At 51.8% G+C, this 17499-nt stretch overlaps 3 protein-coding genes across 4 annotated transcripts in view; all 3 read left to right on the forward strand.

Annotated features, from left to right (window-relative positions):
* The window catches only part of PTPRA (protein tyrosine phosphatase receptor type A), a 159682-nt gene extending 154129 nt beyond the window's left edge, over positions 1-5553 (forward strand). For both annotated transcript variants that reach the window (XM_047771473.1, XM_047771472.1), the window contains 4 exons: positions 1522-1647; positions 1727-1878; positions 4139-4274; positions 4921-5553. In XM_047771473.1, coding sequence (XP_047627429.1) covers positions 1522-1647; positions 1727-1878; positions 4139-4274; positions 4921-4995 — 489 coding nt within the window. In that variant the 3' untranslated portion in view covers positions 4996-5553. The remainder of the gene's footprint in view (positions 1-1521; positions 1648-1726; positions 1879-4138; positions 4275-4920) is intronic.
* A 4040-nt stretch (positions 5554-9593) lies between these two features.
* LOC125122754 (progonadoliberin-2) lies at positions 9594-12558 on the forward strand. Its single transcript, XM_047771475.1, has 2 exons — positions 9594-11308; positions 11441-12558. Exons 1-2 carry the CDS (start codon positions 11155-11157, stop codon positions 11734-11736), a joined length of 450 nt encoding a protein of 149 aa, XP_047627431.1. The 5' UTR covers positions 9594-11154; the 3' UTR covers positions 11737-12558.
* A 114-nt stretch (positions 12559-12672) lies between these two features.
* On the forward strand, positions 12673-14538 carry MRPS26 (mitochondrial ribosomal protein S26). The gene is made up of 4 exons (XM_047771474.1): positions 12673-12918; positions 13032-13178; positions 13265-13388; positions 14297-14538. The coding sequence occupies exons 1-4, from the start codon at positions 12707-12709 to the stop codon at positions 14429-14431; spliced, it is 618 nt and encodes a 205-aa protein (XP_047627430.1). The 5' UTR covers positions 12673-12706; the 3' UTR covers positions 14432-14538.
* The last annotated feature ends 2961 nt before the right edge of the window (positions 14539-17499 follow it).

The raw sequence follows: 17499 nt of genomic DNA on the forward strand, positions 1-17499 counted from the left end.
CCAGAGAGCAGACAGAAAAACTGGAATGGCGAGCACATCTCAGCCCACTGCCCTGTAATGAAAAGTGACGCAGTGAAGACCTCAAACTCTGTCTAGTCAGATTCCATCCTTGAAGCAGACCTAGTGAGGGCACAGAGGTCGGAAACCTTCCCCGGGGTAGAAGTAGGGAGAAAGAGGACATGTGCACACAAATTGTCCTGCCCATTGGCCAGGATTGTGGTCAGTTGAGTGAAGCCCATTCCCGTCTACCTACCACCATGCCTTGTGCTTCTCTCTTCCTTGGGCTGGTGAAACGAGCAGTAGCTCTTGCCCTCGGAAGCTTCTAATGGATCAGTACATTTATGGTTTAGTGTCTTTTTTCTTTTTTTCTTTTTTTTGAGTTACATTTTATTTGGGGCAAAATTAGGACTTAAGCCTAGGAGTGGTTGAGTATTTTTAAATTGCTAACAGTGAAGTATCTAGGATCCACTCTGCCAAATGCTCTGAAGAAAGGGACCGCATAACTGTGTTTTGTTGATGTACTTTTACCCTGGTTTGTTCTGCAGACATTAAACGCATTCATTTAGCAGATACTTATTGAGAGCCTCCCAGATGCAGGCAGGGTGCAGAGGTCCTGGAAAAACAAAGATGAAGAGGCGGCCCCTGCCCACAACAAACTGTAGAGGGAACCGAGTCAGGTGCAGACAGAGACAACGGTACACTATCTGCTCATTAACAAGGACAGAAATGCAAGTACTAGCGACTCTAAGGTGCCACTGCAGATGAAAGTATGAAAGAGGAAAGGGATGAAAGCATAGTGCGGACTGGGCTGTGGTGACACATCTTGGCAGGGTGGGAATGTGAGTGGGTCAGTTTCTCTGGGTTAGCAGTCGAACATATATAAGCAACTATAAAATGTGGGAACATCCCAAAGGAGCCAAAAAAAAAAAGAAGAATTGCAACAAAGACATTCATTCTTCCTCTTCCTCCGCCTGCCATTGAGTATTGGATGCAGCTGCGAGCTGATGGTCAGAGTTCTTCACAGACCCTGTCAGTGTTGCAAGTTAGACTATAAATAAGTAACAGCAAAAGGTTAAGTGATTGTCTCCAGTAGTGGAATCAAGTTGTTAAATATAGATGTCCTGGTGAGGATCAGAATTGGAGGAACTCCTGCTGTGGCGCAATGGGATCAGCGGCGTCTTTGGAGCCACTTGGATGTGGGTTCAATCCCTGACCCGGCACAGTGGGTTAGGGATCCTGCATTGCCACAGCTGAGGCTTAGGTCTCAACTGTGGCTCTGATCTGATCCCTGGCCAGGAGCTCCATATCCCACGGTGTGGCCAAAACTGACCAAAAAAAAAAGAAGTTAATTGGAGTGATGTTTAGTAATGGAATAGCCCCTCTGAGTATTTGATCCCTTGGGGAAGAAGTGTGTTGGTGTGAGAAGTGGCTGTATTGAGAGGAGCAGGCTGCTCATCGGGCAGTCCTGCCTTTACTGTGTGTGAAATTCTGAACCCCTCACTGCTCCCATTTGTCCCCCAGGAGAAGTGTGCCCAGTACTGGCCCTCTGATGGACTGGTGTCCTATGGAGACATCACAGTGGAGCTGAAGAAGGAGGAGGAATGTGAGAGTTATACCGTCAGGGACCTCCTGGTTACCAACACCAGGGTAAGATGCCCAGTGGGTGGACCCCTTCCACAGGGAAAGCAGGGTTGCCCCTCCTTCTCTGATCCTCCTTCCTCCAAAGGAGAACAAGAGCCGGCAGATCCGGCAGTTCCACTTCCATGGCTGGCCTGAAGTGGGCATCCCCAGCGATGGAAAAGGCATGATCAGCATCATTGCAGCCGTGCAGAAGCAGCAGCAGCAGTCGGGAAACCACCCCATCACTGTGCACTGCAGGTACGCGCACCCCAGCCCTCGGGGGGAAGAGAGAGCAAGCCGTGAGAGGCAGACTGGGGGGGGCGGGGCATGTAGCAGTGAGGAAAGCCAGATAAGAACAGGGTCTTGGTGAGCACATGGCAATCAGGTCTGATGACCAGGACAGACCCAGATGATAAGAAAAGACCTTGGAGGAGTTCCCATTTTGGTTCCGTGGGTTACAAACCTGACTAGTGTCCATGAGGATGTGGGTTCAATTCCTGGCCTCACTCAGTGGGTTAAGGATCTGGTGCTGCCATGAGCTGTGGTGTAGTTCCCAGATATGGCTCAGATCCTGGTGTTGTCGTGGCCGTGGTGTAGGCCAGCAGCTACAGCTCTGATTTGACGCCTAGCCTTGAATTTCACACGTTAAGTGCAAGGGAACCACATTCCCTGAGTTAGGCTATGGGGTAGGGGAGCATTTGAGGTGATGATGGGGCACAGGAGAACAGCAGGGGAGAATGACAGTGGAGAAGACCAGTTGGGCAATGTGGGAATGAGGCCTGGCCTCCTTCAGAAACACAGGAAAAGAGAAAAGGGCAACTATTTTGAAAAACAGTTTGAAAAAAAATGAACAAGACTAGGAACAGAGTTGTGAAAAAAAGAGGAATCAAGGGTGTCTCCTAGGTGTGAGGCTGGGTAATGGCCGATGTCACTGATGGAATGAAGATAGTAAGGGGACCCGTGGCGGGGCGGGTGTTTGGGACACATTGTTTGAGATTGCATTTTAGAAAAAAAATGTACCGTGAGTGTGGCTTTTATAATTATAGAGGGGGAAATCTCTTTTAAAGAGGAAGTAAGAAAATATTTAAAATTCCTACAAATTGGGTTTGAAGATAGAAAAATGAACAAAGGATGAAGTTCCCTGGTGGCGTAGCAGTTAAAGGATCCGGTGTTGTCACTCTTGAGGCTTGGCTAACTGCAGTGGCATGGGTTCAATCCCTGCTGGGAACTTCTGCATGCCATGGGCACAGCCAAAAAAAAAAAAAATTAACAAGTAACTTCTAGAAATGTATCCAGTACATGTTCTTCAAATGGCTAAAATGAAATATGTAATTACAAGAATTGAAGCACTGCTTATAATAGTAGAAGGTGGTAAATAATCTAAACATGTATTAATAGGGGACTGGTTCTGTAAGCTCTGATATATCTCATACTACAAAGCTTCAGAAAGTAAATTAGGAATCTGTTTACGTGCTGATATGGAAAAATCCTCTAGATTTATTGCTTAGTAAGAAAAGCAGTGGAAGACAGAAAAAGAATATGTGTATGTTTATGTTGGTATATGCGTCAGTGATCTGTGGAAGGACGCATAAAGACCTGATGACATTGGTTGTTTCCCAGGAGAAAAGACAGGGGAAGAAGTGGAATAGGAAGACTTTTCACTGTTTGGACCTTTTTGAAGTTTGAACTATGCTAATTTATTACCTACGTAAAAATTAATCATTTTAAAAATGTTTTTAAGAAGAAAAAGTGGCAGGGAGTTCCCGTCATGGCTCAGCGGTTAATGAACCCAACTAGGATCCATGAGGATGCAGATTCGATCCCTGACCTTGTTCAGTGGGTTAGGGATCTGGCGTTGCCATGAGCTGAGGTGGAGGTCGCAGACGCGGCTCGGATCCTATGTTGCTGTGGCTGTTGTGTAGGCCAGCAACTGTAGCTCCGATTCGACCCCTAGCCTGGGAATCTCCATATGCCGCAGGGTGCGGCCCTAAAAAGCCAAAAAAAAAAAAAAGAATTAGAAAAAATGGCAAAGTACATCAGCTGATGCAAATGGACAGTAAACATGAGAAGATCCTTATTAGTGATCTCCCATGCTCCTCTCTCCCTTGCTCACACTGTCTTGGCAAACCCTGCACCATACAGCTAAATGCGGCTGAGGGACAGGAAAGAGAGGACTAGAACTCTTGACATGAGTGAGCCGCAGGTCAAGGCACCCCAGGCTTGTTTGTAGGTAGACAGCGAAGCCTCATTGCTAGGGGTTGGGGTGGGGTTTAAAGTTCTTCACCACTGGCCTGTAAGTGAGCCCCTCAGCAAGCAGAGTGGGCCGTGCAGGAAGGAGAGCAGGGGTGCACACACCTCCCCAGAGTGCGGGGCTCCTGCCCCCAATCCCAGTAGCTCCAGGGATGACAGACCTTCCTGGGAGCACCAGCCTCAGCCTTTCTTTGCTCAATGCCACTATCACTCAACACATTGGCAGAGAGCCATTGCAGGTGTAATAAGTATATCTGCTTTGTTCCAGTGCGGGGGCAGGACGGACAGGGACCTTCTGTGCCCTAAGCACAGTCCTAGAACGAGTGAAGGCGGAAGGGATTTTGGATGTCTTCCAGACCGTCAAGAGCCTGCGGCTGCAGAGGCCACATATGGTCCAGACACTGGTATGCTCCCTGCATCTTTATCCGTGCCACCACATCATCTGCAGCTCTTCTCTGCCAGTGCCAACATGGGCATGGGGGGGGCGGTCTTTTGAGGGCTCCATCTGGTAATCAAAAGACTAACCAGACTTATCCTTCCCCATAGTGCCTTAGTCAAACAGCATGAGCTTTGGGAGGCAGGAGAGCAGTGGGGACACATGTAGGCCCACACCGCTAAGAGATGCACGTGGCTTCTGTGAAGGCTAGAATGGGGTGCTCACGTGCCCCCCGCCCCGGGAGAGACCCTCCATGGGTCCTGGGGTGGGGAAGACTCGGGCGTACCTCCTCTTCTCTGCTCAGGCCCCCTTTACAGTCTACATGACCAGTAACCACTGAGTGTGGGGACAGAAATGAGCTCATGTCTGACCTCTGCAGGCCTAGGACCACCGTGTGCATGTCCAGTCGCTGTTCTCTGTAGCAGGTGGCTGCACTCAGCCCAGAAAGGGAATGCTGTCACAACTCTGGCAGGCAGATCGGGGCTCAGGTGGAAATCCAGAAACATTCGTTTCCTCTTAATTTCTGTTTTTTAAAAAATGGGTCTGGTCAGGAGCTGCATGTACGTTGCTATCTTCAGTAACCCTGGCCTTTTCCCCCACCTTTCACTCTCCAGGAACAGTATGAATTCTGCTACAAGGTGGTGCAGGAATATATTGACGCATTCTCAGATTATGCCAACTTCAAGTAAGAGGCGATGAGGCCATGGACAGGAGAATTGCCTTTAATATTTTGTAATATTCTGTTTTGTTAATATACCCAAAATTGTGTATATATCTTATAACTGTTTTAGAAATTGGTACATAGGCTTCTATTACCTATTAGGTGGAGATTTTATATGTAAATGTGTTAGCACTGATAGTCCTTTTTCCAATGTTTTATTGGGGAATTAAATAGTGTGATGTTTGGATTGATATCGTGAAATCCTCTGCCTGGAAATTGGGCTCTAGTGTTCTTTGGTTTATACATCTTTTCCTAAAGAAGAAACGCAAAACCTGGTTCCAGGTACCTAGGCATCAACTAAGAAAAAAAGCACAAAGGTATCAGAGCTCTTGAGGAAATTGGTTGTCCCAGTCTGCCCCCAGTTCAGGCCACTGTCCCCTCCCTGCTCTGTAAATAATCTCTCCCCTCCTCATCCCTGCCCCCTTCTTGAACCCCCCACATCCCACCATGAGGGGTAAAGGGACCAGAGCGGTACCTCTGGCACCACACTAGGGATTATCAGGTAATAAAAGCTTTGACTCCCTGAGGAACTGTCTCTCCCTTTGTCTGGGGCGGGGCAGTCCTACCAGGGCTGGGCTTCTTCTGGGCCACTCCTGGCCCTGCTGTTACTGTTCTATCTCAGCTGGCCACAGAAAGGCCACAGTCTTCCTGACTCCTTTTTCCTCCAGCTCTTAGGTAGTTCCCAGGACCCTCCTTTCACCCGCCACATGTCTTTGGTACTGTGGTCCCAGGCAGGCTCGCTCCCTGGGCAAGATGGCCAGGGTCCTCACCGTTTCCCTAAGCACCGAGGCGTGGCGGAGAGAGGGGTGGCTCGGCTTTGGGCTGAGGTCAGTGTGACCTCTCCAGTCCTTGATGCTTTGTTGCAGAACTCTGTGGATCACATTGCTCTGTCCAGAGTAAGCATTGACATCTACACTTGCTGTGCTAAACAGCTTCTATTGTGTATCTGTCCTCATTTCCAGGACCGCTGTGTGGAAGTGCCTCCCATCCAGAGACCAAAATGGTGGGAGCCTTAGACCCCACCTTGACTTTGAGCCTAACATGTTAGAGTGTCTTAATAAAGTGGATGTTCCTTTATTTCTCATGTAACAGTCCGCCCAGTTCAGAGACCCAGTGTCCTCCATCTCGTGGTCTCAGTGTGCCTTAGGATGTTCTCAACCTCACGGTTGAGGTCACTGTCTTTTCCCATGGAGAAGCTGAAAGAGCATGAGCAAGCACCTTCATTTTTCAAGGACATGAAGCAGAAGGTGCACTCTTCATTTCCCCTCATATCCCCTTGGCTAAAACCAAGTCCTAAGGCCACACTGAGCTCCAAAGAGTGCTGATAAATGTGGTCTTTAGTTGGGGGCACAGTTGAGAGGGTGGGTCTGTCCGTGGCCTTGTGTCCTCATGATCAGCTCGTGGGAACAGGAGAGGAATCTGGTTGCCATGGCTGTCAGTGCAGGGCTGAGAGAACCTTGCAGCCCTCAAAGCCTTTATTTGAGGAGCAGGGAGGGCCTGGGACACCTCAGGGGCTGTTATGACTGGGAAGTGACACCCCTGCCTGCTCCAAGGAGGCATGCTCCAAGATCAGTGCCACCTGCCGTGCTTCCTGAGGAGGTGGACTTGAACTGGACCCGAGGAATGCTGGGAAGGCAGATGTCTGAAAAGGAGGAAAGATGAGTGGAGCAGCACTAGAGAGTCCAGGCAAACAAAGACAAGGTGGGAGCCAAGTTCTGCGCCACAGAGTCAAGATCTCTGCAGGAAGCAGGGGCACTGTGACAGACAGCTTGTTAAGAGGTGAGTAGTGTAGGTCAGTAGAGGTACTCTGATCCTTCTGTAAGAAGTGAGGCACTCCAAGGGGAAATAAACCCCAAAGTCGGTAGTTTTATTTTTTTTAATTAAAAGATTTCTTTGGCCACACCCACGTCATACAGAAGTTCTAAGGCCAGGGGTCAAACCCACCACAGTGATAACCTGAGCCACAGCAGTGACAACACTGGATCCTTAACCTGATGAGCCACCAGGGAACTCCTAAGAGTCAGTAGTTTTAAAAGAAGCATGGGAGTTCCCATTGTGGCCCAGCAGAAACAAATGTGACCAATATCCATCTATCCAAGTTAGATCCCTGGCCTTGCTCAGTGGGTTAATGATCCAGCGTTGCCGTGAGCTGTGGTGTAGGTCACCAACATGGCTCAGATCTGGCATGTTGCTGTGGCTGTGGCTGTGGCCGTGGCCGGCAGCTGTAGCTTTAATTCAACCCCTAGCCTGGGAACTTCCATATGCTGCAGGTACAGCCCTAAAAAGACCAAAAAAAAAAAAAAAAAAAAAAAAGCAGCAGCAGCATGAATGAATTAAGTGAAGATAAGAATCTAAGGAAGTTCTGGAGAGGAGTGCCATCTTAGGAAGAAAACCGTCTCCTTAACTGCTGGTGCCTCTGGGTGACCAAGTCCAGGCAGATGCAGGAGAGTAGCCTTGGGTCAGCAAGCCACATGGTGATCACACAGGGGAGGCATTCGTACACCCTGCACTGCCTCCCCACCTCCCTGCAGGCTGCCTTCCCCCTTTTTGCCCCGGCTGGTGTTAAGCTGGGGTCTGTGCCCATTTGGTTGGTGAATAGGCCAGTATTTTCAGTATCACCTGGTTGCTAGACATCTTCAAGCAGGACTTATCTCTGCTCTTTGCTTCCCTTCTCTCCCTCAGCTTACAAGGTATGGCTCGCCTCTCTCTCTTCACCTCTTTTCCTGTATGATTCACGGCTCACATGGTCACAAGTGACATAAACCCAATAGGAGTCGAGTTGAATCTAGGCTCAAAGGGAAGTGTATTGGGGCTCACAGAGCTCAACTGTGCGGGAAAGGCAGGGGCGACCACTTCCTCCTGTGCCCACCCCTCAGCCAGTCAGCTGTGACCCGGTGGGGGGGTGGGGGGTGGAGGGCGAGAGCAGGGCTGAGAGTTCTCAGGAGGGAAGAGTAGCATCCAGTGCCCACTATACACCAGGCCTCTGTGGCCTGCCACACTCTGCGGCCTCACTTCATCAGATGGGCTCTGACCTGGATTTTCCTTCATCCTCTACCCTCACCTGCCCCAAATGCTTGTCCTTTTAAAAAAAAAATAAAAAAATAAAAAAAGGCACTTTCCCAAGCCCAAGTTCCTCCATTCCCACCTATTCCTTTCTGACCCCTTCATCCTCAGTGCTAAGCCTCAGAGGTCCAGTGTGGTGACTGCCTCCTGACTTTTATCCTCACTCTGTAGCTTTTCCTGCACAGTCCCCTTCTTCAGAGGCAGCCTTCCTGCAGTTTGTATGTTGTCGACCCTCAGGCTTCCTCAGACCCTGAGCTCCAGGTCCACATATCCTGCTTCCTAGTGTGACTCCACAGGTGTCTAGAGACACCAGTCTCAGACTCCCCACACCCAGGGGTTCACCCAGTCTCCAAAGCCCACTACCCTTTTGTGCAGCCTCCAGCATTCTCCGTCCCCATCCCCACTTCCAACAGCCCCAGCCCCACAAGTCCCCTGGCAGCTCCTGTGTTGGCTCTTCTCCATTTTCTTCCTTGCCCTGGAGCACCCAGTGCTGCCCTGTTGCCATGACTCTAGCTAAGTCTCCATCCTTCACCTAGGCCTCTGTGCTCCCACAGCACCTGAGAATTCAACTCAAAACCTCTGCTCGGCGTTCCCATCGTGGCTCAGTAGTTAACGAATCCGACTAGGAACAATGAGGTTGTGAGTTCAATCCCTGGCCTCGCTCAGTGGGTTAAGAATCCGGTGTTGCCATGAGCTGTGGTGTAGGTCACAGACGTGGCTCGGATCCCGCATTGCTGTGGCTCTGGCATAGGGCAGCGGCTACAGCTCAGTTTAGACCCCTAGCCTGGGAACCTCCATATGCCGTGGGTGCAGTCCTAAAAAAGACCAAAAAGAAAAACCCTCTGCCTTCCTACCTGACTACAGCAGCCCCCAGATTGGAATGATATCACCTTGGGGCTAAGGATGAGTTGGAGCATAATGGTGAACAAATGGCATTCTGTGCCCTGCTGAGAGGGATTCAAGGATGCATTCCAGAGTTTTTAGTCTAGAAAGTTCTGGCAAATGTTCCTGAAAGGCTACGTATGTTGCCAGGAAGAGAGGGACCAGAGATTGGCCTGGAAAGCTTAGTTGTTGTGTTTGGATTTTTCAGGAAGAACCACAATCAAATTATAGAAAAAATAAAGACAACCCATTCCTCTTTCAAAATAAATACCAGGGCCTTTGAATAAAATTCTGTAAACCCAAACCAAAACTGAGATAGTTTACTGAACCCAAAGAATCATTTTCATTAAACCACAAAGCAAATGTTTTCCTAAAAATTACTTGGTTAACCAGTGAATGAAGGGACAGTCTTTTTCAAAATAATTTAACTGATCACATAGTCCATTCATTCCAGGTGAGTCAGTCTGGAAATTCACATGTGCCTCCTGCCTGAGCAGCTGAAGTCTAGGTGCCCGAGACCAACTGTAATGCCTGTTATGCCATCCCCTCCCCCATCTCTGCCACAGACTCTAGCACACCTGCTCTCCCAATGATTGCTCATCATGATGCCCAGCCCAGCGCCAGCCCTTTGTGTTTGCTGTTCAAATTGCAGTCCAAAAGCAGAAATTGGCTATTAACCCTGTAAACTGGCCTCTGCCCCCAGAGACTGATCACTGACGTTAGAAAGCTGAGCTGACGCAGATGAGAGCCTGTTTGTAGCATTCCAGGGCACCCGTACCCAAATCCATGAATGTGGTCCTGGGTTGAGCACAGGATGGGGAGGGGTCAGAACCTTCAGGGGCCAAATTATTCCTACCTCCTGCTCATAGACCCACAGAGGCTACGCCACCCCCTTAACATGGGCTGGCTGGAAGGAGAGAGAGGCCCCAGCATATCTGCTTCCACCTGGAGTGCCCCAGCCCTGGCGCCCAGATGTGCAGATGAGGACCATGCCCACAACCCCTTTTACAGGTGGCAAACAGGCCCACAGGAAGGGTAGTCATCACTCCCCAGACCTTTTAACAGGCCTCTTAGGCCCCCCTGTTTGTATCGGGGAGTGCCCTGAGCTAGTGGGACTCAAGGAGACCCCAAGCATTGCCTCTCAGGGCCACAATTTTGGGGGTCAGAGAGGGCTCTGAAGGCTTTCTGAGGACCTAAGGGCAGGAGCTTGAGAATGCAGTCAGGAAAGTGGGGAGATGAGACTTCAGGGGCCAGGCTGAAGCAGCAGTCCTCTGACCAGACCTCTGAGACATGAGGAGGGAGCATCTATCTGGTGACCCCAGGGCCAGCAGCTATGCATATGTTGGGATGGGAAGGGGGTTGGTGGCGAGCTGCTCCCCCTCTCCTCTTTGAGACGTCACTGGCGTCCATGGGGGTGGAACTGCTTGATCCATAAAGCCTGGGGCCGACTGGCTGGGTTCCACTGCAACCTTGGAGAGCCACCTCAAGGAGCCACTTCATCCACAGCTCTCCCTTGGTGAGTGAAAAGGCTGCCCTCCCCAAGGGCTGGGGTTCCAGGACAGAGTTCCATTCTGGGTGCATGGCACCCTGCTCCTCTTCCCCGTCCCTCTACCCCTGACCCATGCCTAGAGAAGCCCCCTGTCCCGCTTCTCTCCCCAACAACGCTATTCCTGTGCCTGCTGCCCTTCCCTAGCGTGAGAGGAGCAAGGGGTAGGAGGCGCTTGCCCCTGTAACCACCACACATGCATTCCACATCCCTAATTGCCATGAAACCCACAGAGAAAAGGGGCAAGGGGTCTGTCAATCAGGTCCCCAGCACAGGGTGCCCAAGTACCCCTACATTGCTGCATGTCTCTTGGAGAACTCCCCTGACCAGAGTCTGTTCCCCCTCTCCAAACTTCTCTCCTGGAAGCCCTGAAGGGAGAAAAGGTGGGCCTGACCTACTGGGGAGGGCCCCCTGCTGGCAAAGGTGGGAGGAGTCTCTTTCCCAGGAGACCTCGAGGGTCTGGACCCCTGTAGTCTGGGATGAGAAACAATAGCAGAAGGGAGGACATTAGGAAATGCTAAAGCTGCCCCCGAAGTGCCAGTTGTCCAAAGGGACCTTGGAGGAAGGGGAAGGGGGTGTGTATGGGGGTGTCAGACTCCTTGAGTGCTGTCCACTGTCCAGGGGGGCAGCCCTGCCATGGCCAGCTTTGGGCTAGGCCTCCTGCTGCTGCTGCTGCTGACCACACATCCTGGATCCTCAAAGGCTCAGCACTGGTCCCATGGCTGGTACCCTGGAGGAAAGCGAGCCTCTAGCTCATCCCAGGAACCCCAGCATGCTCCTAGGCTCCCAGGTGGGTTGAAGGATCTCAAGTGGGAAGAAGAAGGTGCTGGCTGGGGCTCCTTTGCCTACCTTGAACCTTGGCACACACGCGGGGGGAGGGGGTGCTGAGAGGGTTAGGCTGCAGGCTTAGTTCCCTTCTAAGGAAGGGTTCTGGGCACTGCAGCAGGCAGCCCAGGCCAAATTGCTCATAGCCTCCCAAGCAATGCCCTGGCTCCCCCTGAGGACACTGTACCCTGGGAGGGCAAGACCATGGTCCAGTGGCTTCTCCGTGGGAAGCAGCACCTGGTGCAGAAACTGCTGGTAAGTAGGGCGCAAGGCCCCCAGCACTGGCCAGGGAGGGGTTGGGGATGGAAGGAACAAGATACCACTGAGATATCCCTTGGCCCAGCTATTGGTGCCACCTGCTATTCAGTACCCCCAAATCTAGACAGTTTATGATGAGATAATAGATTAAAGCAAATAAGTTACTAGTGGAGCAGGAGGTAACTACTAAAAACCTCCATAAATAAGACAGTGGCAGTAATGAGGTTCCCCAGACTTCTTGACAGTCTGGAGAAACCACTGTGTCTCCAGGTGCGCAGGCCGGCAGCCAGTGGAAAGTGAGGGGTGCGACCTTACACTTAGCTGTAGGGCCCTGAAAACCAGCTGGTTACTGATAGCTGCACTAGGAATGACTCAAGAGCTCCCCAAGGCCAATAGCGAAAAACAGGTGTAGGGAGGTGGTTTATTACTGTCTTGCAAATTGTATTTTAAAGTGCCCCTTGGGAGCATCTTAACTAAAGGAGAAAGGTAAATTCCTGTAAGGCAGGCAAAACCTTATCCCCAAATATAAGATGGTAGGAGCTCAGGTTTAAGGTGAGCTATACCTCCACGCCTACGAAGCTGGAGAACCTGCACGCTGTGTCCTCTAGGAGGCAACAGTGCGTCCGCAAGAAGTGGGAGCGGGGAACACCCGCCGGCCGGCGGCCGATCCCACGCAGCTGGGCCTAGTCGGGACGGGAAGGAAAGGAGGGCGTGGGCAAGGCCTCAGCTCGGTGGTCAGATGACCAGAGCATCCAGTGGAATGACCGCCCCTTCCTCCCACAGAACCGACCACGACCGCTGCGCCCCGCTGCCCTCCAATAAAGGTGTGAAGTTCCCTGAGTTTTTGCATCTTCTTTCGTTTGTCCCCTCTCTTCCACCCCTACTGACAGCCATTCCCGCGTGCGGCTGGAGAGACGCGGGCCGGGGACATGGGGCGGGACTGGACCCAGCAGGGAGGACACAGCAGGCGAGAGCAGCCTGAGGTGTCAGCGGGCTCCTGAGGGTGGGGGTAGAGCCGCCGGACTACATGTCCCGTGGTGCTTCGCGCGCCACTTCCGGACACCCATGAAGCCTTGCGGCTCGCCGGAGGCGGGGAGGCCTCGCCATGCTGCGCGTGCTGGGCGGCCTGGGTGCGCGGCCTGCGGGCCGGCTCCCGGCCCCGCTTCTGGTCCCCGCGCGCGGCCGCAAGACCCGCCACGACCCGCCGGCTAAGTCCAAAGTCGGGCGCGTGGCGACTCCGCCAGCGGTGGATCCTACGGAGTTCTTTGTGCTGACCGAGCGTTACCGCCAGTATCGCCAGACGGTGCGCGCGCTCAGGTGTGTGAGACGGAGGGGGCGGCGGCCGTCGTCGCTGTCCGGCGTGTGTGTTGGGGCGGGCGAGCGAGCGGGCGGGCGAAGAGAGTGCCAATTTTGGGCGCGTCTCCGCCCAGGCTGGAGTTCATGTCCGAGGTGCGCAAGAAGCTGCATGAGGCCCGGGCCGGGGTCCAGGCAGAGCGCAAGGCGCAGGAGGACGCTGCTGAGCATCGCGAGCTGATGGCCTGGAACCAGGCGGAGAACCAGCGGTTGTACGAGCTGCGGTGAGTGGGGCGGGGCGGGGCCGCCTGGCTTGTCCGGGAGACTCCCCCCCCAGCCCCGCTCAGCCTCGGCTTCTCACCCCTCCCAGGCTGGCCAGGCTGCGGCAGGAGGCCCTCGAGCAGGAGCGGCGGCAGGCCGAGGAGGCCGTCCTGCACGCCCGAGAGGCGCAGGCCTGGGCGCAGCTCAAGGAGCAGGAAGTGCTGCAACTGCAGGTGGGTCCCGTCTCCCGAGGGTGGGGCTGCAGGCCAAGAACTCCACAGGTGTTGGCGGGGGGGGGGGGAGGTTCTAACTACGTGCAGAGTGTCTTTGAGTCTTGAGAGGGGAGTAGCAGGTGAGGCTTTAGGAGAGAAGCAGTGCAGGGTGAGTGTCTATCAGACACAAAAAGCCGAAGGTGAGAGTTGGCATTGCATTGTTCCCCAAGAAGTTTGTTTTTTGCCACAAGGGTAAAAAAGTCACTGAGGGGTTAAACGTTCTGGGCTCGGATGTCACATGTGGGACTTAAGAGCAGGGAGACCAGTTAGAAGTAATCCAGTGTGGAGTTCCCGTCGTGGCTCAGTGGTTAATGAACCCGATTAGTATCCATGAGGATGGGTTCAATCCCTGGCTCTGCTCGGTGGGTTAAGGATCCGGGGTTGCCGTGAGATGTGGTGTAGGTCGAAGATGCGGCTTGGATCCAGCATTGCTGTGGCTGTGGTGTAAGCTGGCAGCTACAGCTCTGATTTGACCCCTAGCCTGGGGACCTCCATATACCTCAGGTGCAGCCCCAAAAAGACAAAAAAGAAATGACCTAGCAGGAATGGATGAGATTTAAATTATAGAGGGAGAAGGTCAGTTTGAAAGAAATTGAGAGACCCAGGCAACACTGAGGGACTGATTCCACCCAGTGGATTGTCACAGCTGGTGTACCTGGGTTTTGGGCAGTGTCCAAGGCATGATTATCTAAGAAAGCTGAATGTGGCCAAGCTGCCTGATGTTCTTCACTGGAAAGTCAGTGGAGCATTCAAAGGACCTGGACCAAACACCTTTCCCACAGGGGAGCTGGAGCCCCGCCTTCAGTGGGCTAAAGCCAGCAGGTGTGTGCTGGGGGCTCCCATTCAGCTGTCTTTCTCTCTTCCAATAGGAGGAGGCAAAAACCTTCATCACTCGAGAGAACCTGGAGGCACGGGTGGAAGAAGCGTTGGACTCCCCAAAGAGCTACAACTGGGCCATCACCAGAGAGGGGCTGGTTGTCAGGCCCCAGCAAAAGGGCTCATAAGGACCCAGTAAGGACAGTGCCCACCCAGGAACCATTGTGTGTTGAGGGGCGGAGGGATTGGAGTGTCGTACCTGATCTGGAATAAAGCAGTTGGTGTTTCTTATGAAGGAGGAGGCTCTACGGATTCCACTGTAGCCCTCACTTTGGTACTTAACACCCACCAATTGGTTAGAAATTCCCTCACATAGTGCCCTGTTCCATACCCATGTATGATTCTCAGCCAAGCACCAGACCTTAGAAGTTTCCATCTTACAGAGGAGCAGGTTAGGCCATAGTCCCCTTAGGCAGCCAGGTCATCTGAGTATCATCAAGGACAGTGGTTGGCAAACTGCAGTCCATGGGCCAAATCTGGCCCATTACTTCTTTTTGTAAATAAAGTTTATTGGCACAGAGCTACACCTAGTCATTGACTGTTTTCACACTACAATGGCAGAGATGAGTAGTTATAGCAGAGATCATGTGACTTGCGAAGTCTAAAATACTGTTATATGACTTCTTAGAGAAGCTTGCTGACACCTTGATCTAGGGCTCTCAGGCTTCAACTGGGAGCAAGTAACAGACACAAAGTAACCATTGACCAAAGTGCTGTTTCTGCTTGACCCTGGGTTTTACGGGCCAAGGTCTTGTGTGCCCAGGACACACAGGCAAGAAGACCCCATTTTTCTGGTGGTCTCTCCACCTTTGACTTCAGTGACTGCATTTACCCTGGCAGTGCCGTCTTAGACCACACACCAACGTGGTGATGGCAGGGTCTTGGTTCACCTTGATGAGGTCAGTGTGACTTGTCAAGCACTTGGAGCAAACCCTATGGATACTAGAAGTACTTGTGATTAAAGCTCAGCTCCATGGCCCTGATTCAGATGCAGGCCCTCAAGGAACATCTAGGATCAGTAAGAGAAATGTTGCTCTGAGCCAGAGCTTAATGTCCCTTTGCCATCATTCACTGAAACTTGGCCAGATACCACCAGAGGGAAAAACAGAATCTAGTTTCTTTCCCTAACTCCCATGTTGTGGATGGGGTCTTAGACCCTCAAGAATGAAAACCCTTTAGGGAATATATGCGGACAGTCCCTCACATTCAAGCAGGGAAGCAGGTAATAGAGGTGCAAGAGCAAAGGGCCAGTGTTTATCATAGTGCCTGGGACCCATTCCCCAAGCCCTGCACCCTGAGAGCAGTGGCCTCCCTCCTCAGGCTGGTAATAACTTCCCTGGCACTGAGCCCAGGTGTAGCTCAGTGGAGTCCTGGATTTCAGGTGCTCAGCATAGTTTCTGGGGTGAAAGCCAGTAGGCACACATTGTGGTTTGTTGTGAGGAGTGAGCCACCTGGTGGTACCCTGCAGTGGAAGCCTTGCGTGAGCTTTCGCATGGGACATGGGGCTTGTTTTGGAAAGACAAGTTTTATTCTTGCCAAGTTCCTGCCCCTCTGTCAGGATGCAGACAAGGTATCTGTCCTCAGGTACAGGAGACCAGTGTCATACCTTCTTGAAACTATAGTTTTTCCTTCACTAGTGCCCTGCATGGGGCTATAACTCCTTAGCATTCACTGCTGATGCCAGTATATCATGCAGAGCCACCTGTAAACCAACCTTCAACATTTTTGTTGTCCATCCATAGCCATCTTACTGGTTCAGGCACAAATAGTCAATTTACTAATACCTTCAGCATTAACTCAAGCCCAGTCCCCTTTGTACCTGCATCTGGTAGATTGTAGAGTGCTGCTGGGTGCACAGGTAAACTATCAGATCACACCCAGTCCAGGTTGCAGTTATGTAGTGCCCCATGGAAGAATGCCTAATCTCTGGTAGAATCCTGATAGTTAACCTGATGGGCAGTCTTGCTCAGAAACACCAGGGAACCTCGCAGCATGTAGAGTTCCCAACCCAGGGATCAGATCTGAGCCATAGTTGCAACCTACGCCACACCTGCAACAATGCTGGATCCTTTATTTTTTTTTAATTTTTATTTTTAGGGCTACACCCATGGCATATGGAGGTTCCCAGGTTAGGAATCAATTGGAGTGTAGCCACTGACCTAGACCACCGTCACAGCAATGACAGATCCAAGCCACCTCTACAACCTACACCACAGCTCCTGGCAATGCAGGAGCCTTAACCCACTGAGCAAGGCCAGGAATCGAACCTGCATCCTCATGGATGCTAGTCAGGTTGGTTTCCGCTGAGCCATGACAGGAACTCCAGGATCCTTTAACCCACTGTTCCAGGCCAGGGATCATACCTGTGTCCTGGTGCTATAGAGACACTGCCAATCCCATTGTGCCACATCAGGAACTCCCCAGGGTCTTTTTTGTTGTTGTCTTTCTTTTTCTTTTTTTTTTTCTTTCTTCTTTTTTGCTATTTCTTTTGGCCACTCTCACGGCATATGGAGGTTCCCAGGCTAGGGGTCGAATCGGAGGTGTAGCCACTGGCCTACGCCAGAGCCACAGCAACGCGGGATCCAAGCCACGTCTGCAACCTACACCACAGCTCACGGCAACACCAGATCATTAACCCACTGAGCAAGGGCAGGGACCGAATCCGCAACCTCATGGTTCCTAGTCGGATTCATCAACCACTGCGCCACGACGGGAACTCCTGTTGTTGTCTTTCTGAGGCTGCACCTGAGGCATGTGGAAGTTCCAGGCCAGGGGTCAACTCGGAGCTGCTGGCCTGTGCCACAACCACAGCAACACTAGATCTGAGCTTCGTCTGCAACCTACACCACAGCTCACAACAACACCGGATCCTCAACCCACTGAGCAAGGCCAAGGACTGAACCCGAGTCCTCATGGATACTAGTCAGGTTCGTTACCACTGAGCCGCAACAGGAACTCCCACTAGCGTCTTTTCTGATTCTTAATAAGTTTCAAATATGGTTTGGCCCACTATAGACAGTGGTACCTTCTAGAGAATCTTCTGCTCAAGGCCAGTAGGTGTGAGGTCTACCCAGTAAAGGCATTTGGAGCACTCTAAGCAATGTACCCAAATGTGAGTGCTTTCGCCAGGATTTGAAGAAGCCTACCATACTTCATGCACAGTGGGGTGGAGAGGGTAGACTGGGGGACAAGTGCA

The sequence above is a fragment of the Phacochoerus africanus genome, chromosome 3, assembly GCF_016906955.1.
Source record: "Phacochoerus africanus isolate WHEZ1 chromosome 3, ROS_Pafr_v1, whole genome shotgun sequence".
In the NCBI taxonomy this organism is placed as follows: domain Eukaryota; kingdom Metazoa; phylum Chordata; class Mammalia; order Artiodactyla; family Suidae; genus Phacochoerus; species Phacochoerus africanus.